We start from the raw sequence: 21,987 nt of genomic DNA on the forward strand, positions 1-21,987 counted from the left end.
ACGCGTTCGTTTACGTGGCCGAGGGGAACTGAGTCTCAAGGAGCCAACCACAGAGGTGAATCAGCGGAGCCTTAGTAGCGAGATGCCCCTGCGTTAGTTGGGTGAATGCAGTGGCATCAGCAGGGTCCTTAGAAGGAGCCGAGAGACGCAGGAGAGAAACGGCACGAGAAGGGTTTGACCCGGCAATGCCGTCTTCAATGACGAAGGAAGATCATCATAAACAAAGGAATGCGGGCGGCTTCTAGGAGCTGCAAAAGGCCAGGAAAGAATGCTCCCCTGGAGCCTCCCAAAGGCACACAGCCTTGCCCACGCCTTGGTTTTTAACCCAGCCATGCTGGGAATTCCCTGGCGGCCCAGTGGTTAGGGCTGGGGGCTTTCACTGCCGAGAGCACTGGAGAACTGAGATCCTGCGAGCTGCACAGCACGGCCGAAAAAGAAAGAAAGAAAGGAAAAAACAGCAACCAGTAATACCATTTCCAGACGCCTAACCCTTGGAGCTGCAGGTTAATCAATGCATGTTGTTTTAAGCCACTGAGTTCGAGGTCATTTGTTCCAGTAGCCCAAAGGTGGGAAAGGCCACGCGAGAGATCCCAACAGGAGACCACGGGAAGTGGAGCTTGCACTGGGCTCCCTGTGCGGGCCCTGCCCGCCCCCCTCCCCTCCCCGGCTCCCTGACTCCGAAGGAGGTGCTCTGAGCATCGGAGGGGTGGACGCACGACAGGTGAGCTGAGAAGAGTGAGCACCAAATCCACGCAAAGACACTACCGTGTGTCCTGGAACACGAGATGAGCCTGTGTTCGGAAAAGGTGACGCTGGTGATGATGAGGGTGATGATATTATGGTGCCTACCTTGGATGCAATGAGCCAAGTCCGCCTGGGGTGAGGCTCAACTAGTGCATCATGGGAACGCCAAGGAGGCTGAGGTACCGTACGATGCACTGAAAGGTTCATGGTGTCATGGGCTGAACTGCGTCCCTCCACCCAAAGGATTTCATCTTGAAGTCCTGACCCCCAGCACCTCAGGATGCGGCTGTATTTGGAGATGGGGTCTTTAGGTAAAATGAGGTCGTTAGGGTGGGCCCTGATCCCACAGCACTGGTGTCCTTCTAAGAAGAGGAGGTCAGGACACAGACGCGCAGAGAGAGGCGACCCCATGAGGACACAGGGAGGAGACGGCCGTCTACACGCCCAGGAGAGAGGCCTCCGGAGGACCCAGCCCTGCCCACGCCTGGATCTCAGATTCCGGCCTCCAGGGCTGTGTGCAAATAAATTTCTATGGTTTAAGCCGCCCAGGCTGTGGTGCATTGTTTCTCTAAGCAAAAGAATGCAACAGGAGAAACAAAATGGGGTCCATCCAGCACAATGAAACATGACTCAGCCATAGAAAGGAATGAAGCCCTCACACAGGCTACCAGGATAAAACTCAAGAATGTGAAGCTCAGTGAGAAGCCGGACGCAAAAGGCCAGACAGTGTAGGACTCCACTGACGTGAAACGTCCAGCACACGCAAAGCCATAGAGACACGGGTTAGCGTTCGCCAGGGGCCGGGGAGTGACTGCCTCACGGGTAGCGCGTGTCCTTTGGGGGATGACGAAAATGTTTTAGAACCAGACAGAGGCAGTGGTTGCACAACACGGTGCCACTGAATTGTTCACGTTACAACAACCTTCCGTGAGTTTCCATTAAACGAAAGTTCCCCGAGGGTCAGAAGTGATGCAGGTGATGCTGGTGGAGGGTGGCAGGATGTGGCAGCAGGTGGCGGAAGGGGACAGTGACGATGTAGATAAGGACAAAGACGCCTCCCAGGCAGATCAAACTAACCATGTCCCGAACGGTCCTCCTGGGCTTTCCCCCAACACGGCTCCATCCCTAACCCCCTCAGTGTCTCCAAGGGGTGGCACAGCTTTCCAACCATGTAACCCCCAAACCCTGGATTCACCCCTGATTCTTTTCTCAGTTAGTTTCTCTAAAGAACCTTCCTTTCTCAGTTCTTTACTGTTCTTCCCAGCAAGAAAGAGCATTTGTAGTTTTCAAAGAAAAGAGGAAAAGGGGAAACGTTTTAAATGGTGTGAAGGTGGTGACATGTGAGTGTTTGAAAATAAACAAACGAACTTGGGGGAAAATACCAAGAAAGCCCCAAGAGGTCGCTCCTGAGACTGAAGGAGAGGCGCTGAGAATCCTGAACACGTGTTTCTCAAGAAGAACACCGTGCTCACAAGCTTCAAGTGACCCCGGAAAGGGGAAGCGTGTGTCTGTGTCACGTGGTGCTTCTGCCCTTTTCTTGCAGTGACAGACATGGCCTCCTTGGTGGTCCCCAACTGTGGAGAGACCCATCCCGGAAGCAGGTCTGAGACCAGCATCATGGCGTCATGTCCTCGTCCCCATGCATGAGCCAGGTCGGGACAAGGAGGGTCGTCCCCAGATCCAGGGAGAGAGGTGTCCTCCTGTAAGGAATCCAGGATGTGGCAAGGTGAGGCTGTTGCTCGGACAGCCACCTGCACCCCAAAGGCAGAAGCTCAGGAGAAAGAAGCCAGGGCGACATGTAAGGAGGAGTCAACCCAGTGTTACGGACTGGATGTCTGTGCCCCCCCAAATTCCCACGCTGAAGCCCTATCCCCTCCCCACCAATGCGACGGTGTCCGGAGGTGGGGCTCTGCGAAGTAATTAGGACGGATGAGGTCATGAGAGTGGGGTTCCCAGGATGGGATTGGTGTCCTTATAAGAGCTTTCCACTCTCCACCATCTGAGCACACGGCAAGAAGACAGCCAGCGCAACCCAGGAGAGAAACTCTCACCAAAACCCAACCACGCTGGCACCCTGATCTCGAACTTGCGGCCTCCAGAGCTGGGAGAAATCCATCTGCATTGCGATAAGACACCCAGGGGACGGTCTTCTGTCATGGCAGCTGGGCCAATCAAGACAACAAGGTCGGGATGGATTCAAGATGGCGAACCTTGGCCTGACCACATGGGAACTAACTCTGCCCCATCCAGCTCGGGGGATGACCTCTGTCAAACAGTGAGCTCTGCTTTAGCCACACCCACATGCTGCGTGGGATGAGGACGCCCTCGGAAAACACATGTAACCTGGTGTCCTCCACCTCCAAGGATGTGAGGAAACTGCCTTATGGACCAAGCTGTAAGGCCACACGGAAATCAACTCTGCAGTCCTCTCTGGCAGGTGTACTAGTTTCCTGGGGCTCCCACAAACTGTGAGCTTAAAGCCACAGGCATCCGTCCTCCCCCAGTCCTGGGGACCAGACGTCTGAGGTCAAGGTGTCCCAGGGCCACGCTCCCTCCAGAGGCTCCAGGGGAGGGTCCTTCCTGCCTCCTCCAGCTTCTGGGGGCTCCAGGCGTCCCTGGGCTTGTGGTCGCGTCCCTCCCGTCTCTGCCTCTGTCTTCCCGGGGCTTCTCCTCTGTGTCTGGGTCTCTCCTCTTCTGTCTCTTAGAAGGACCCTGTCACTGGATGTAGGGCCACCCTCCTCCAGGAGGACCTCATCTCAGACCCTTCACGTCATCACATCTGCAGAGACCCTGTTTCCAAACAAGGTCCCGGTTCCCAGGTTCTGAGAGGACATGAATTTCGGGGGAGAAGGGGACTCTATCCAACCCAGGACAGCAGGTTCTGTGTGCACGTGTCTGTGACTCGTTGGCTCACCCCTGCCTCTCTCCCTGCCTGCACGTTTCTCCTCCTGGCTGGTCTTCACCTGACCGCTCCCCCCACCCCACACTTTCTATCCTCTGGCGCATTTCCCTTTTCTCCTCCTGAGCAGGGAACTATTGGCTGTGCGTCTCCTAAGCTTCTCTTCCCAAAGTCCCCCCCACCCCCCCAACCCCGCCGTCCCCTTGGAGATGCAAAGTAAGAAAGCAGAGTGTGTAAGATGAAGACGACACGAAACAGACAGATCCATGGAGACAGAGAGCAGATGGGGGTTCCCAGCAGCCGGAGGAAATAGGGGGTGACTGCTCACAGATTTGGGGTCACCCTGCGGGGGCAGCACACGAAAACGTTCTGGAACCTCACAGAGATGAGGGTCGTGCGACTTTGTGAACGTGTAAAGCACCACGGCACGGTTCCCTTTGAAATGGTTCCTTTTGTGTTATGTGAATTTCACTGCCATTTTTTAAAAATGAGAGGGAACAGGGGCTTCCCCGGCGGTCCAGTGGTTAAGACTCCGTGCTTCCACTGCAGGCGGCCAGGGTTCGATCCCTGGTCAGGGAACTGACATCCCACATGCCACTGGGAGTGGCCAAAAAACAAGTGAAAGTTTTTTTAAAATGAGGAGGAACAGCCTGCAGGACTTCTGTAAGACGAAATATTCTTTTCTAGTATTTTCCGTAATTTTATAAAAAGAAATATTTTTTTCTTGTATTTTACCTAACTTTCGAAGTTCCTCTGATGCTCTTAAGTTGAAACTACCCTCCACGCCCACTCAAGGTAAATCAGATTAAAAGGTGAACACAATTTTCTGGGTATCGCTACACGGTAAGCAACATTCCCTCCTAAAGGCTTCTGTCAACATCGCCCCGGGAGAGGTCATTCACATGCAGTGGGAAATCTCCCCAGTGCGGATTCCACCCGCCTCCAGGGCGTGCTGCTCCCGGTGATGCTTTGAGAGTCCAGGTGGGAGGGAGAAAAATTAGGGCCGGTTCTGGGGAACCAAGGGTGCATGAGACAATCTTATCAGCAGGGAGGAAAATGAAAGTAAGAGACAACAGTGCAGGTTTAATTACTCACTACGGAAGGTCTCCTCGGTCTAAAGAAAATACAACTTTCTGACAGTGAGACGTGATAGTAAAAAAATACAAGTGTGAGGCGTGAGCGCGTTTCTGTGGTCAGGGAATGAGCTTTGTGCCTCGATCTCGGGGCTGGTGGCTGCCCAGACGGATGTACAGGATAAAACTGCACAAAACCAAACGCATGCCCCCTCCTCACAAGCTCAAAGGAGTTCCCATGAAAGGTGGGAGCACTGATGAAGGTCTGTGGTCTCTTAGCAGGATGGACCCCACGACGGCGCGCGTCCTGGTTTTGATATTGTGTGACACCTACAGAAGACGTCACGGGGGAAAACTTCATGAAGGGTGCATGGGACTAGGTGCAGGTTTCGGAATCCCCCGTGCGCCTATCATTATTTCAAAACATTTATCTTTAATAGCACCATTGTTCGTGCTCATAGCGAGAAATCAAGCTTGGTTACCTGGACCAGGAATGTGGACCGGGGGCTGCACACCATTCCTTCTGCAACTGGGCCTGTTTTTCAATCTATGAAATCAGTTTGGCCAAGACAGGACCCAAGGTCCCTTCCACGCTCTTTAAAAAATGCCCATGTTGGGGCTTCCCTGGTGGCGCAGTGGTTGAGAATCTGCCTGCCAATGCAGGGGACACAGGTTCGAGCCCTGGTCTGGGAGGATCCCACATGCCGCGGAGCAACTAGGCCCGTGAGCCACGACTACTGAGCCTGTGCATCTGGAGCCTGTGCTCCGCAACAAGAGAGGCCGCGATAGTGAGAGGCCCGCGCACCGCGACGAAGAGCGGCCCCCGCTTTCCACAACTAGAGAAAGCCCTCGCACAGAAACGAAGACCCAACACAGCAAAAATAAATGAATAAACTAATAAACTCCTACCCCCAACAACAACAACAACAACACCAAAATGCCCGTGCGATTTTTCACCAACATAAGCTAAGCTTTCTTCCAAGCTGTGTGAATTTGTGGAGGGCTAATCAACCTAGAACACGGACAATTTCCCACAGACAGTTTATCCAGGAGCACAGAATAAGGGCATCTGAGACCTTACTGGTCACTGACTTTCCTCCTTATTCTATCTCCAAGGTGTCATGGCCGCCCCGTGAACTGGGCCGTCCGCTTCCAGCTGGGTCTCCGTATCCTGGTGCCAACCCTCCTGGGGGGTCCTGCCATCTGAACAGCCACTGCCGGTTTTGCTAAATCATGGAGAAGCACATCTGTGCCCACCTGCTGTGTTCCACCTGCGCTGATCGTCACAACCCTCCTTGGGGGATTGTGAGTCAGCAATTCTGTCCCACAGGCGCCTCCCCCGGGGCCCAGCTCACAGGCAAAAGAAAAGGATGAAAAAAACACCTGTTGGTGAGAAAAAGAAGAGCTCACACACCAGAGTGGAGATCAGACCAGGTGAAAATGCACAACTGTGTGAGGCCAGAACTTCAGAACTTCAGGGTGGAGGACAAGCCCAGCCGGCCCGGTCCTTCCACCCTGACTCATTCTGGAAGGTTCCAAGGGCGTGGGGATTGTGGTTATGTTAAGAAAGGCTGAGAGGTTTGTCAGGGTGGTTTTTTTGTCTTCTGTTTTGTGTGTGGGTTCGTTTCAAGTTGTGGAAGACAGCCTCGCTCAGCTGGAGAAATGCATACAGATGGCCTCAGACGATTCAGAGCCACTGGGGGTGCCTGTTTGCGATGGGGGACAGTTAGGGATGGGTCCGGGGCAGTCAAAAGGGAACTTAAGTTTCCTGGGCCCGAAGCTTAGGATGAAGAGGCACCATGCTGGCCCCAACTGCGTTCTAACTGTGGGTAAAGAGCCCAACATAGCCCCTCACTTTTGTCCATGACACCTCATGGTCTAACGTTACTGGAAACTCTAACACCTCTGATGGGTTTGGGATTTTTTAAAAGCTTATTCTTACTTTCTTAGATTAACCATGTGCAGATAAACCTGGAATATTAAAGAAAGTTCTGGCAAAAGGTGATTTTAAAAAGCCACCAAAACTGCAAAGCCACACACACACACACACACACACACACACACACACACACACACCCTGGGTCCCAGGCCCCTGCTGGTCCAACATCCTGAACACGTGTGACCTGGCTCTCCCTTCACACCCTTGGAACCCACAGGAAGTTATCCCTGAAGAGCAAGTATCTTCTTCATTAAGAAAGGGAAAGACAACTGGAGGGCTCATTTCCCCCCCACCCGGCCCTGCTCGGTCCCCAGAGCCAGTGACTTTCTATTTTTAAGGACAAGACGACTCACTGGGCACCCTAGGCCCACTAGGCAGCGCCCAAAGGGCCCCCAGGCAGCTGCAGACACCGGGCTACGCCACGTCCGCAGCCCACCCACCAGCCCACGCCCCGCCTGATGCCCTGGCACCTTTCACAATAGACTTGCTTAAGTGCCCAAAACAGATCCAGTTGCCAGCGCTGTGTGCCAAGGGCCGCCGGGTCCTCCACCAACTTTCCATTGTTGAATTGTGTTTCCACCTACCGGTGTGACTGCACTGGTCTAGGTTTCTATCCTCGTCTCCTACCCTGCAAAACACAGCCAGCTTTTAAAGCAGCCCTGCAGAGCGCCCCAGAGGGAGGGAGGGAGGGAGAGACAGAGAAAAAGAAAGGGAGAGAGAGAGAAGATGGAGAAGATGAGACAGAGAGACACAGAGAGAGAGAGAGAAAAACAGGAAAGGGAGGGAGAGATGGACAGTGAGAGAGAGAGAAGATGAAGGAAGAGATGGACAAGAAGGCTTGGAGGGAGAGGAGGAGAGAAACAGGAGAGAGGGAGGGTGCCTCCTGTCCCCTCCGTCCCAAACGAGGCTTCCTGGGCACCCCTTCCTCACAGCCAACTACATACGGGCAAAAGGCTACTGACGGAAAAGGGAAGGTTTCAAGGCCACTCTGAGTGGTTTTAATGCCACTCTGGCTGTGCCCCTTGGTCATATGAAACCCCAAGCCATGCCCTTGAGGCTAATGCTTCCTCCCTTCCAAGAGAGGGTGGGGAAGGGCCCGAAGAAGTACCTGGGTACCCCTGCTCCAGGGTCATTTACGGTATGCGCCCCCTTCCCCATTGATTCTTTCCTGACAGGTTGGGACAACTCCCTTAGCAACAAAGGGTTGCTAGGAAGCCACAGGCTGGCTTGAGCCCACAGCCTGAAGGCAGCGCCCTCGCGGAGTCGGGATATTCTGACCCATTCAGGGCGGGCTCCATACACCAACACGTTTTGGGATCCAGGCACTCATGGGACTGGAGACTTCACGTTTCCAGCTGCCTAGGAGTGGTCAGGTTCAAAGGAGGACGACAAAAAGGAAATCAGTGCCGGATAAAAGAAATGCCCAGTTCCGGATACACAGACGGAAAATACGGCAGGATAAGGAAATGCGTAATTCACCCCCAACGCCGCCCCGCGCCCCTAAAACGCCACGGGACACCTGACCTCCCAGTTCCAGATACGCTCTCAAGTCCAGGCGGGAGCATCCTGACGCGGGGGAGAGGGGGAGCCTGGCCAAGGTGAGGTCTGCAGGGGTCTCCGCGGCCGCCGCCGCCCTCAATGTGACGTGACCCCAGCAAGTTCTGTGACGTCGGGGGGGCCCAGACACCGGGGAGGTTGCTGGGGGGCGGGCGGGAAGGTCTAAAACAGGAGACTTTGGAGGTGCGGGGCAGAGCGCCCGCAGGTGGGGAGGCTCTCGGGGGCCGGAAGGAAGCCCTCCAAGTCTAGGGGCGTTCGGCGGACCCAGGGCGCACGGGGAGCCCCGCGCGGAGATCCCGAGCAGGCGGGACCAGGCAGGGCCCTCCCCGGGCGGCGGCCGGGCGACCGCACACAAGCCTTTTGTCTGACGCCGGCTTCCCGGGCGGCGCCGAGCGCCCCAGCGGGCCGGGTCCCCGCGCGTCGCACTCACCCACGGTGGCCAGCGTGTCGAAGTCCTGCGGGCGGTAGGCGGGCGGCTCCGGAGAGGGCGCCCCGGGGCCGGGGAAGTGCGCGGGCGCGCCGTCGGGGGTCTCCCCCGAGCTCTCTCGGGCGTCGGCGTCCGCCGCGGCCGCCTTGGCCAGCCCGGGCGCCTCCATGGGGGCGCGCTCAGGTCCGGGGTGCCGGGCCGGGCCGGGGGGCGCGGGGGGCCGGGCTTCCCGGGACGCAGCCTCGGAGGGCGGCGCGGCGGCGGCGGCGGCGGCGGTGGCGGCATCAGCGGCGCCCACCCATGCGCGGCCCCCGCCTCCCGGTCGGCGGCCGGGCGCAGCAGGCGGCGCGGCGGGGACAATGGCTGGGCGCGGGGCGGCGCTCAGGGCAGGAGCGGCGGCGGCAGCCGGTGGGAGTAGCCAGCGGCCTCTGAGGGCGGGCGCGGCGTGGCCTGGGCGGGGGACGCGGCCCGGGCGGGCGGGCGCGAGGCGGGGTCCTGGCCGCGGCCGCCCGGCCGCCTGTTCATTCCTCTCGTCCCGCGCCCGCCGCCCTCGCGCGGGCGCTGCGTGCGCGCTGCTGGGGGGCCGGGCGGAAGCGGCCTGGGCGGGGCCGCGCGCTCCCTCCGCCCGCCCGGGCGCCGGCCCGGACTCAGCCCGCCCGGCTGGGGGTGTGGCCCGCGCCGCCGCGCCCCGCCCCCTCCGCGCCCCAGCCCTGGGACCTCAGGGCCCGGGCGCCAGGAGCCTCTCCTGCCATTCTGGGGCGGGGGCGGGCGCGGGCGCGGGCGGCGAGGTTGCTCGCGCGGCCTCCGCGCCCCGGGGCGCCCCAGGGATGGGGTCTCGGCCGAGCTCCCCCGGGAGACGCGCGGGCCTGTCCCCGCGCCCCCTGCGCCCCAGCCCGGAAGGCTGGGGGAAGGCGGGACCGGCTGGGGAGCGGGAGGGCGTGGCTTAAAGAAAAGTAAAGTTAAAAAATAAAGCTGGAGTTGGATGCGGATGGGGCGCGCTCCGCCGACCGCGCGGTGCCCGCGACTCCCGGCGGGCGGCCGCCACGTCTGGCGAATAACCATCGGGACCAAGGCCGCTCCCAGCCCTGGCTTGTTGGACTGCAGTCATGTAAGATACGCACCATGGGGGAGGCGCGGAGCCGCGCTCCCGGAGCGTTTCTTGACAGCTTCCGATAAATCTTTAATTATTTCAAAAGAACCATTTCTTAAAATACTAAGAGGCAGGTAACAATCAGACAACTACCAAATGCGGCGCATGCAACTTGACGGGCAGCTGGTGTAAACACACCAGGGACGATTTCGGAAAAGAAACGCAGGACGGTCACAGACAACTACACAACGATAGCGTTAGATTTTTCCTAATGGGAAGTGTGTCCCAGGCCATCTTTGGTTATAGTTATACCCCCAAAATGTCGGGGCTGTATCTGAAATGCAAATGTAACTAGACGGATGCGGCCACTGTTTTTCCGGGGATCTGGTTAAAGTGCTCCTTGGACCACAGCGGGCCGGGCAAGGAACGCCTGGAATCGGTCTTCCAGAGCAGCCCCCAGGGCTATCCGGGCCGCAGGTCCGCGGACCACAGTTTGAGCAGCGAGAGGGCACCGAGCCTGCCCTATTGTTTGGCGGGATTCCAGCGATTCCGCCCTTGAAAGGGAGGGTCCTGCCCCTGAGTCCTCTAGTCGGCGTGGGGACGGTCTGTCGCAGAGGCCAGAACTACAGAAAGGAGGCGTTTTACGGGGGACCAGGCCGGGCCTGCCTCGCTTGGCCAACTGGGAGGGGGTGACAAGAAATCAGAACCGGCTCTGGGTGTGGTGCTCTGGCCCCCGGCTGCCAGCCGCGCCCCTGCCCTCCTCGGCACACTGTGGGCGGCTTTTTCCCCGGGCGAGACGCCTGCTGTCTGCTGGTTGCCAGATCTTGAGCTGGAATGCGAAAAATGCGCTCCAGGAGCGGGCCGCGTGCGCCCCAGCGGCTGCTCAGACAAGGACTGGTCCCCCGCGCTCAGGCCACCAGGCCGTGCCCCGCGGAGGGGCGACCGGGACGGTCCACGCCGGGCAAGGGCGCGACTCCACGCGGAGCGCGCGCCCGCTCCCCGCGGACGCGACCTTGTGACTGCGGTCGGGCTGGCTAATTAAGGTCGATGGTCAAGGCTAGGGTTTCACGCCCAGTGAAAGGCACGCCTTGCCCTTCTAATGGCAGCCGGGGAGGAAAAAGTAACAGAGACGCTTGCAGAGTTAAACTCTGGGTGGCGGAGTGGATCTGACCCTTCCTCGCCCGCCCGGAGTTTGACCGCATACCTACCTGTTCCTATAAATATCCCGGCGGGTTTCACAACACCTTGATGAACAAAGCCGCTTTCATCTGGAAGGCTCATAAAAATTCTTCAGAAACCACAGCATATTTCTTGAAAGGCAAAAAAGAAAAAAAGCCCTGCAAGCGAGGCATTACAGGGGCATTTGTACCGCCTTTGGGATGAGCATTCGGTGGTGATGGGGCAGGGAAATACCGAACTCTGTAACCCAGCGGACTAAACGCTCCCCGTACGCAGAATGAGCTCTAAAGTCAACGCCGAAACAGGTGTAGGCGGTTGTGGAATGAGGGAGAGAGAAAAAGGGTGGTCCGTGAGGGCAGCTGGACACTTCTTTTGGAATTGCATGTATTTGTAAATGTGTATGTCTATAAGTAGATAGGTAGATATGTGTGCGTGTGTATACTGAGTGAAAATAAAAAGCGCACAGTTGCCTTCACAAAGTTTACAATCTCTCTATATTATTATATATATTACATTCCAATGTGTTCTGATATATATTCTAAAGTGTTTGCCAGCCTTCACAGACTTAACAATTTATATGTGTATAATAGATATTAATATCACATATTATATTCTAATCTATTCTGTGATACATATGTTTTACAGTATATATTCTATTTGATTATGTTCCAATATATATATTCCAAAAGAAGTGTTCAGCTGCCCTCACAGACTTTATCTATATTAGATATTATTATATCACATATATTCTATTCTGAATATATATTCTAATATGTTTTATTATATGTTCTAATATATATATTCCAAGAGGTTTTCAGCTGCCCTCACAGACTTTACAGTTTTTAATGTATATAATATTAGATACTATTTATGCCCCACATATTCTAATCTATTCTGAGATATATATTCTAATGCTTTATTATATGTTCTAATATATATATTCCAAAAGAAGTTTTCAGCTGCCTTCAGACGCTACAATTTATATATAATATTAGGTATTATTTATGTGATATTACTATATTCTAATATATTCTGGAATATACATTCTAATATATTTTATTATATATTCTGATTCAGAGAAGCGTTCAGTTACAGGAATACGGTTTCCGATTTCCGTGGTTAGGCTTTACTGTCATTCAGATGAAGCCGTGGTTTACTAGGAATAGCCTAGGTCATGTCTCATGCTCAGTGATTTTGTTCCTATTTCTCAGGTGAGCTGCTGCATAGCCACGTAGGGGGGTTTTGTGCTTTCATTCGGCACCAGTGAATGTTTTCCTGGCAAGGGGTGATTCAAGTATTTATAAGCGCTCACTTTTAGTAGGTTTGCAACCCTCTGCTGCTTCTTTTTCCCTTGTCCGGATGGCCCTGTGGTGGGTTTGCGTTGGTTTCATGCGCTAGAAATTCACGATAACCTAGTTAGCTGGCTACGTTCTATTACAATCCTGGGCACTTCTGCCTCCACGGATGGACCGCTGCTGTCGTGATGAGTCACAGATGACGGTACTTATTTTATCATTACGATCAGTACACCCACAGTCATCAGAGGCCTGCCCCGGTGGGAGCCCAGCTGAATCCCCACCACTCACAAAGCGTCCCCACGCGCCCCAAGGCTGTATTTTGGCGCCTGGTTCTCTAGAGATATTTTATGCAAAGCGGACCCCCTTTTCCAACAGCTTCAATTTCACTTGTTGAATAAGTGTTTGACCCAACACACGTGGATAAGTTTTGACCTAGCAATGGCCTTCCTGCTGATGGAAATGAAGTTTTCACCATGGAGATGTCACACACACTGCCCTGGTTAGGGAGGTCATGAACTCCAAATGGGCTGAGAGCAATGAACTCGTCCAAGGTAGAGTCCTGGATGGTTAAATTTGTGCACATTTGGGTAAAATTAAGGAATCCCCCATCACTAAAGTAAGACAAAACCCTAAGCCACCCTCTCTACAAACTGCAGTTTAAACATCTGAAAAAGTACAAGGACATTTGACTGTCACACTGCTCTTATTCATGTATGGAGCTCCAATGTCTATGAATAATGGTTTTGTTTTGTTTTTGTTTTTTGCGGTACGCGGGCCTCTCACTGTTGCGGCCTCTCCCGTTGCGGACCACAGGCTCCGGACGCGCAGGCTCAGCGGCCATGGCTCACGGGCCCAGCCGCTCCGCGGCACGTGGGATCCTCCCGGACCGGGGCACGAACCCGCGTCCCCTGCATCGGCAGGCGGACTCTCAACCACTGCGCCACCAGGGAAGGCCTGAATAATGTTTTTATACGTGTCTATTTACTCGGAGGCTTTTCTTGAGAGATTTCAAAGGAAACTGTAGAGGAACGTGTTGAGAATAGACACATTGCCTGGGATAGACCAGCCTGTAATTAGAAGACGGTGCATTTACTCATCACCGAAGATATGCAGGAAAGTTTTTACTTGTCAGATGCTGAAGAGATTCATGGAAAATCTAAGCTGTGATGCCGGAGGAACACAGGTGGGTCATGCTTCCCGAAACGTGAATACATATGGTGGATAGAGGCATCCTTCATCCGAAAGGGAAGTTAACGTTCGGTGCCCCTGTGGCTGCTGTGTAACTGGACTTCTGAACTTGAACTTTAGAAGTCACATTTTACCCAAGGAATCGCTGTGATGGTTAGAAAGCAAAGATGATTAGGAAGTAAATATGATGACTTAAGAGAGATTTCACCAAGGGCATCGATCATTCTGTTCCATCATATGTTAACGCAGTTTCCTTTCCCTACCTAAAATCTCAAGTTGTGAAAATGAATGAGTGGGGTGGCCCCCATGAGCCACGGTGACCTGCATCCTAGAATCCACAAACCAGACCTTGTCACTTGGGTCAGGCTGTCCTTTTAGCTCATGTGCTAGTGTCTGGAGCTTTCCATGAATTCCAAGTACCACAAAGGAACATGAGAAAAATTACGCCAAATCAACTCGTATATGTCTCTAGACATTATAAATAATATTCTAGCGCCAACTGTTATCTACTTTGGATTAAAAGCTTCTTTAGATTTTTAGATTCTCACCTTGTATGCTATTAAAAAGTACCACAAGGACATTACCACGAAAGAAAACTAAAATCCATTTCAGAAGGACTAGATCTAAAGATGGGGGAAAGTATAAGACAGGTTCAAGGTTGTATTGTACAACACAGGGCATATAGCTAGTATTTTATAATAACTGCAAATGGAAAGTAACCTTTAAAAATTGTACGAACATTTAAATTTTTTTAATTAAATAAATAAAAAAATTTAAATAAAGAAGTGGGAAAACAAACAACACAATGAGACTAGGGACTTCCCTGGTGGTCCAGTGGTTAGGAGTCTGTGCTTCCACTGCAGGGGGCACAGGTTCAATCCCTGGTCAGGGAACTAAGATCCCCCAAGCCGTGTGGCATGGCCAAAAAAATATATAAAACAACAAGACTAGAACATGATAGTGGAGTGGGGTCAGTTTTCCAATCCCTGGATGGTCATAGGAGGACCTCCTAAACTTGACAGAGACAGAATCACAGGGGTAAACAGATAAACAGATCTGACAGCCTAAAAATGTAAGAACATTATGGAATTATAAACAAAATAAAAACACATTTACAACAAGAATGCAAAGTGCCTAAGAAAAGTACATGAGCCAAACTGATATATGTTCAATGTTCAATGGGCATTAACAGACAATTAACCCAAAAAAGGGCATAGCTACGGGTCATTCACACAGGGAGGAAACAAAAAATCTTTAAAGTAACTAATAATCAAAGAAACTGGACTGAGAACGAACGTGACGGCTTTTTTCTTTTTGTTTTTAAATCCACCTGACATGGTACAGGTGAAATGTTCCATGCTAATGAGGGAATTCTTATACACTTTTGGCTGTAATGTTACGAAATGATCGTATGTTTTGGTGCAGTCATTCTATGTCTAGAAGTGTACTTTTCAGAATTAAATTTTGGAGAATATCAAAAGCCTCATGATCAGAGTTACCCATGATTATGGGATGAAGTGTAGTCCGCAATCTCACACAAATTCAGATGTTGAAGTCCCCACCCCCAGGACCTCAGAAAATGTGGCTGGATTTGGAGATGGGGTCTTTAAAGAGGGGATGAGGGTACAATGAGGTCACTAGGGTGGGTCCTGATCCCGTAGCACTGGTGTCCTTATAAGAAGAGGAGATCAGGACACAGACACACACAGAGGGACGACCCTGTGAGGACACAGGGAGGAGACGGCCGTCTACACGTCCAGGAGAGAGGCCTCGGGAGGGACCAGCCCTGCCCACACCAGGATCTCAGATTCCAGCCTCCAGGACTGGAGACCATAAATTTCTGCTGTTTAAGCCGCCCAGTCAGTGATATTCTGTTTTAGTGACATGATCTGACAATGACACCAATGATTCAAGGCAGTTTTTATTATAGAGAAATAAATAGACATACTTTCAACACCCAGAAATATGGAAAAGTATACTGGTCTGTTTACGTAAGGGGATTTTCAAACTCTTCAGAATGGGAGCATTATGACCACATTGTAAGTATCATGGGCAGCCGTCCAAATTTTGTAACACACTCTGATCTTCATTATATAACAAGACGATGCCTCCCCCCGCCCCAGAAAGGGAGGGAAATGTCCCAAAAGGCTGTGTCTGGATTAAGAGAATCTTTACAAAGATTTTTCTAATGCTGTACGCCAATTTTTTTTTCATAAGGACAGAGACCTCAGAACACACAAGATTTCACAGGAGATACAGATTGAGAGTTATCTTAGGGCTTGCCTAGAAACTGTGGTTCTGTAGTTTATCTTAACTTCCAGGAGGGACGTAAGAAAACATTAATTCTTATCGGAGAAACAGATTGCTGTAGTTGGTCATCTGTATTTATCGGTAGGAAGAGGAAAGTTGAAAACTCGTGAAGGACGTGAGGAGGATGTGACTGTAAGTAGAAACACACCCCCTGATCTTGGAGGAAGGCATTTGTGGCTGGAATTCTTCCTTAATGGAGGATTCAGGCCAGCCTCACAGCATCATCCCCTCTGAGGCGTGGTGGCGGGGCTCTAAAAATGCCGAAAAATAAGACTGGGAATGAGGTGGCAACTAGCTTTTCTCGTGATAAAGCCAGGATTTTAAAAAAATAGTTTCCTGTTGCAGAGGAAAGAAAGAGATTGGGAAATGCATTTCACAGGAGTCCAGAATGCGTATGCCGTTTTAACAGGGCAAAGAACGTGGGTCACCCAGTAAACGTTATTCGGAAAACTGCAGGGTGACTTAAACGTAAATAAAGCCGGCCTCTTGGTCTACTCTTGACGCGGAAATCAATTCTTCACGTGTCAAAAGGCATGTACAACAATAAAGCCCTGGAGCGTTACATGAGAATATGGATTTTAAAATACGATAGTCATAATAAATACATTTGTATCATCTGTATAACGTATACGTTTTCCATGGTGTATATATAAGTTATATTGGGGTGGCCAAAAAGTTTGTTCAGGTTTTTCCCTAAGATCTTTTTTTTTAATGAATTAATTTATGTTTATTTACTCGGCTGCATGTATCTTTTCGAATTAGGGAAAAGGGGGTGGGAGGGATAAATTAGGAGTTTGGGATTAGCAGATATATAAAACAGATAAACAACAAGGACCTACTGTACAACACAGGGCTCTGTACTCGATATCTTGTAATAATCTATAATGGAAAAGAATCTGAAAAAGAATACACACACACACACACACACACACACACACAACTGAATCGCTTTGCTGTCCACCTGAAACCAAAACCTTCTAAATCAACAAAACTTCAATTTAAAAGTACATAAGTAAAGGGGAAAAAAAGAAGTGCTGTTCAGAACAGTCTTAGAAAATGTGGACAGACTTGACTAGAAACAGGCAATACTGGACATATCCAAAAGGAGCCCTAAAACATCCCATCCCATAACCTTGAAAGAGCAGATTCCACCCATCCCCAGAAAGCAAGGATGCCACCAACACCTCATGCCTGGACTTAACATCAAACACCTGTCCACAGGATGAGAGGCACAGCAGGTAGTATCCATCACGCATACATGGGGTATATTTGGGGTCACCACCACCAAGAACAACAATACAACCATGTGTTTGTATAATGAACAGTGGAACTTTATAAGAAAACGAGGGTTTGGTATCACTTGTTTTGAATTTTGCTGAATTCGTGGCTGCCCTCTCGGGCAAAAAGAAAGATGATACAAGTGTGACAGATAAGCTTGAGGTTAAATACAAAAAGACCTTCATGGGATAGGAATGTTCTGTGGTGTGAAATCTTTGAGGGACACAGAACTAAGAACAATTTAGAAACAAATTTAATCTGCTGTGTGGGCACACACAGAACTGGAGTTCACTGAATATCAGATACAGCACTTCAGCTTTTAAAAGGGGGGCAGTAGGTGTGGGCTTGTCTAGAGACAGTACAAAGAGCTTCAAATTTCCAGAAGAAACTATATTCAATATCCTGGGATAAACCATAATGGAAAAGAATATTAAAAGGAATGTATATATATGTATAACTGAGTCGCTTTGCTGTATAGCAGAAATTAACACAGCATTGTAAATCAACTATAGTTAGTTCGATAAAAAAATAAATTAAAAAAATTTTCCAAAAGATTCACAACAGAGTGTTCAATGGATGAAACTGTACAGTTTGGGGGAAAATTGATCCCTCAATGGGCCCAGCCTTCTGTGGGGCATTTTAATACAGACCGTGAAGTCATTTAGGCTGGAGTCTGTGGGTCTAAATTTTAGGATTTGAAAATGTCAATCAGTCTAATATTTCTACCGTGTGATCACTAAGGAATCTGAAGGTACCTGGATAAATGTGAATTCCTGGTAGGGGATTCCACAATCTTTGGCCAAAATGTTGAGATTCCACCATATTCTTAAAAAGCCAATGGCCAAGAAGCTTAGAGGTTGTCTTTCATGGACCAGGTCCTGGGTTCCATGGTGGCCCCCCCTCTCTCCCCCCCGCAAAAAATGATATGTCCTCTTACAATCCATCAATGGGATGTTATTTGGAAAAAGAGTCTTTGTGGATGTGACTGAGGATCTCGAAATGAGATCAGCCTGGATGAACCAGGTGAGCCTTAAATCCAGTGATGCATGGACACATGTCCCTACATGAAAAGGAAACACAAGAGGAGAAAGCATTGTTTACAAGGAGGTAGAGATTGGGGTCATGCATCTACAAGCCCAGGACCACCAGAAGCTGGGAGAGGGGATGGGACAGCTTCTCCCCCAGAGCCTCCAGAACTAACCAGCCCTGCCCACACCTTCCTCTCACACTTCTGGTCTCCAGAACTCAGGATACATTTCTGTTGCCCTAAGTCGCCCCAGTTTGGGGTAATTTGTTACAGTAACCCCAGAAATCCAACACATCAGCTTGTCTTATTTTAGATCCCCATGAGAATTTGATGAACTGGAGGTCGTACCGTGGAGGGTCTGTTTCTGTAGACACTCCCATTTGTTGCCCCAAGGGCATGGGATAAACCTTTTACAGAAAAATTCTAAAAATATGTATACATCTCTCTACCTGTAGCCAGTTGGCAGGTTGCCTTCCTCTTTGCAAAATGACAAGGTTGTACCGGTGGGGGGTCTGTCAATGTGTCACATCCCAGACTGATGGTGCAAGAATGTTCCACAGTCCAGCCCACCCAAGATAAACTGTGCACTTGCCACAGATGATGGCTTCAATTGGCGAGGGTGTGGAGAAAAGGGAACCCTCCTGCACTGTTGGTGGGATTGTAAATTGGTGCAGCTACTATGGAGAACAATATGGAGGTTCCTTAAAAAACTGAAAATAGAGCTACCATGTGATCCAGCAATCCCACTCCTGGGCATGTATCCAGAAAGGATGAAAACTAATTGGAAAAGATACATGCACTCCAATGTTCATAGCAGCACTATCTACAATAGCCAGGACATGGAAACAACCTAAATGTCCATCAAACAGAGGAATGGATAAAAAAGATGTGCCATGTATATATATATATATATATATATATATATATATATATATATATATATAATGGAATATTACTCAGCCATAAAAAAGAATAAAATAATTCTATTTGTAACCACATGGATGGACCTAGAGATGATCAGACTAAATGAAATAAGTCAGACAGAGAAAGAGAAATACTGTATGTTATCACTTATATGTGGAATGTAAAAAACATAACAAACTAGTGACTATAACAGAAAAGAAGCAGACTCACAGATATAGAGAATGCATTAGTGGTTACCAGTGGGGAGAGGGAAGTGGGGAGGGGCAGTATAGGGGGAGGGGAGTAAGAGGTACAAACTATTAGGTATAAAATAAGCTACAAGAAAATAGATACCTAGTGGGAAGCAGCTGCATAGCACAGGGAGATCAGCTCGGTGCTCTGTGACCACCTAGAGGGGTGGGATAGGGAGGGTGGGAGGGAGACGCAAGAGGGAGGGGATATGGGGATATATGTATATGTATAGCTGATTCACTTCGTTATACAGCAGAAACTAACACACCATTGTAAAGCAATTATACTCCAATAAAGACGTTAAAAAAAAAAAGCTACAAGGATACATTATACAGCACAGGGAACATAGCCAATATTTTATAATACCTGTAAATGGAGTACAACCTGTAAAAAATCGTGAATCACTATATTGTACACCTGTAACTTCAGCAACTATACTTCAATAAAAAAAATTAAATTAAAAAAAAAAAGAATGACAGCTTCAAAACTCTGACCTCCTTTTGGAGCTACTGCTATCGATTTTCTTGCTCTCAAAGATCTTTCCAGAATTTTGCAAGGAGCAGTGAGAACAAGACACAGAGGACAGAAGCAGCGTCCCTCATACTAGCCGCCAGTGTTCGTAAGAGGCGCGTGTTATTATTTCCTGACTCGGGGGTGTGAGATCGCTGCAGGCTTTTGTGGTTGCAGGCTGGGTGTTTGTTCTTCTGAGCTCCTGCCGTGTGAGCCGGGATGCTTGCAGGTAGAGGCTACGCGTCAGAGCTCTGTGGGGCCACAGGGAGCCGTCTGTCTCAAGGCTACACCTGGTGCAACTCCAGCTTGTCAAAAGTAAAGTAAAGGCTGCCGGGAAATGGAATCTCGGAAGGAGGTGAATGCAGTTATTTCAGAAACAGACTGGATTTCTGGCTCCCTCCTGCATAATGAATACGAATGAAATAGCACAACTTCTGCCCTCTCTCTTCCCAATCCGCAGGTTTCCTTCATGGTTTTCATTAAATGGGATGAGGTCGGTTGCATATTTAGGTGGATGGGGTGCTATTCTGGAATGAGCACGCAGCGGTCATCAAATCGAGAGCTGAGGAGCGGTGACTTGAAGCTGGGTTCCGCTGGGGCTGTCCGCAGGACCACGTCCATGGGGCTTCGGTTTCCTCCCAGCCCTGGGAGCATCCCTGGAGAAATGGGAGGAAGCTACAGGGGCTTTCCTAACCTCTTACAAGTGTCCCTTCCACCCCCATTCTGTGGTGACATGGACTGAATTGCGTGCCTTTAAAACCCATATGTTGAAGTCCCAACCCCCAGGACCTCAGGATGGGGCTGTGTTTGGACATGGGGTCTTTAAAGACGGGATGAGGGTACAATGAGATCACTAGGGTGGGTCCTGATCCCTTATAAGAAGAGGCGATCAAGACAGAGACGCGCACAGAGGGACAACCCTGTGATGACACAGGGAGGAGATGGCCGTCTACACGCCCAGGAGAGAGGCCTCGGGAGGAACCAGCCCTGCCCACACCTGGATCTCAGATTCCAACCTCCAGGACTGGGAGAGATACATGTCTGATGTTTAAGCCCCAGTCGCATGACGATTGGGTGCAGCCCCAGTGCGTCACCCAATCAGTGGTGCATTGTTTTGGCAGCTCTAGGGAACTAAGACATGTGAGACACAGTAAGTTTATCTCGGATGCAAGGGGGAGGAATTTAGGCTCCACTTCTTGGGGGAGAGGCAAGATAAGAACCTGTGGAAGGGAGATGTCAGGTCACCTCTGGGGCTGCGCCATCTTTAAGGTGCTTGCTTTGCGGGGACGGTGGGAAAAGGGGATGTCATTCGTTTGAAGTACCGTGACTGCACTCTGACACGCATCGGATCAGCTGCCGCAGAGCAGTGAAGCAAGAATCTTCATCTGATACCCCCCCCCTTGTTTTTTTAATACCCTTTTCTTAATACCATCTTCTTGACTTCTCAAACCACTTTGGCCACCGAGCCGGGGCCCCACCCTTAACACTTCCTGCTTCAGTTTGCAGTCAAAAGCCACCTGAGTGTTTTACTAAACCTTGGTGCGTAAACAATTCATGCTCTGACGTTGGAGGGGTTCCGGAGAGGTTCCTTAACATTTTTATGCCGCCATAAAAAAACAACAAACTTTTGCCATTTGCAACAACGTGGATGGACCTGGAAGATATTACGCTCAGCAAGACAAGTCAGGCAGAGAAAGACAGATACCGTAGGATCTCACTTATATGTGGAATCTAAAAAACAAAGCAAACTAGTGAATATAGCAAAAAAAGCAGACTCACAGATACAGAGAAGAAACTAGCGGTTACCAGTGGGGAGAGGGAAGGGGGGAGGGACAAGATAGGGGGAGGGGATTAAAAGACACAAAGTATTACGTATAAAATAAATAAGATACAAGGGTATATTGTACAGCACAGGGACTAGAGCCATTGTATCTTGTAATAACCTATAATGGAGTTTAATCTGGAAAAATTGTGAATCACCATGTTGTACCCCTGAGACATAGAATATTATATACGTATATCAACTCTATTTCAATTTAAAAACAAAGCCCTGGCTCATCCACCCCCCCCCCAAAAAAAGACACTGTAAAAGAAAATACAAAATTTATTGGAAAATACATTAAAAATTGTTTAGGGACTTTCTATGTTATTTCTCTTCTAGAATAGGTGGTACCTGGAGTTATGTTCAACTCCATGTATAGGGCATGCCACCGGGTACAAAGACCAGAAATGCCAGGTGAGAATGACACTAATCAGATCCTTCCACAGCGTTTGTGTTGTTTTGTCCATCACTCTGTGGGCACCCTTCCCTGG

The 21,987-nt window shown here is 50.3% G+C and overlaps 1 protein-coding gene across 1 annotated transcript in view; it reads right to left on the minus strand.

The window, feature by feature from the left end:
• The window catches only part of LOC309978408 (cAMP-dependent protein kinase catalytic subunit PRKX), a gene marked incomplete at its 5' end in the record, with an annotated part of 79,974 nt that extends 71,166 nt beyond the window's left edge, over positions 1-8,808 (minus strand). Inside the window, one exon of the mRNA XM_082864884.1 lies at positions 8,643-8,808. Coding sequence (XP_082721010.1) covers positions 8,643-8,808 — 166 coding nt within the window. The remainder of the gene's footprint in view (positions 1-8,642) is intronic.
• Positions 8,809-21,987: the final 13,179 nt, after the last annotated feature.

Source organism: Leucopleurus acutus (assembly GCF_964270905.1).
Source record: "Leucopleurus acutus genome assembly, chromosome: X".
In the NCBI taxonomy this organism is placed as follows: domain Eukaryota; kingdom Metazoa; phylum Chordata; class Mammalia; order Artiodactyla; family Delphinidae; genus Leucopleurus; species Leucopleurus acutus.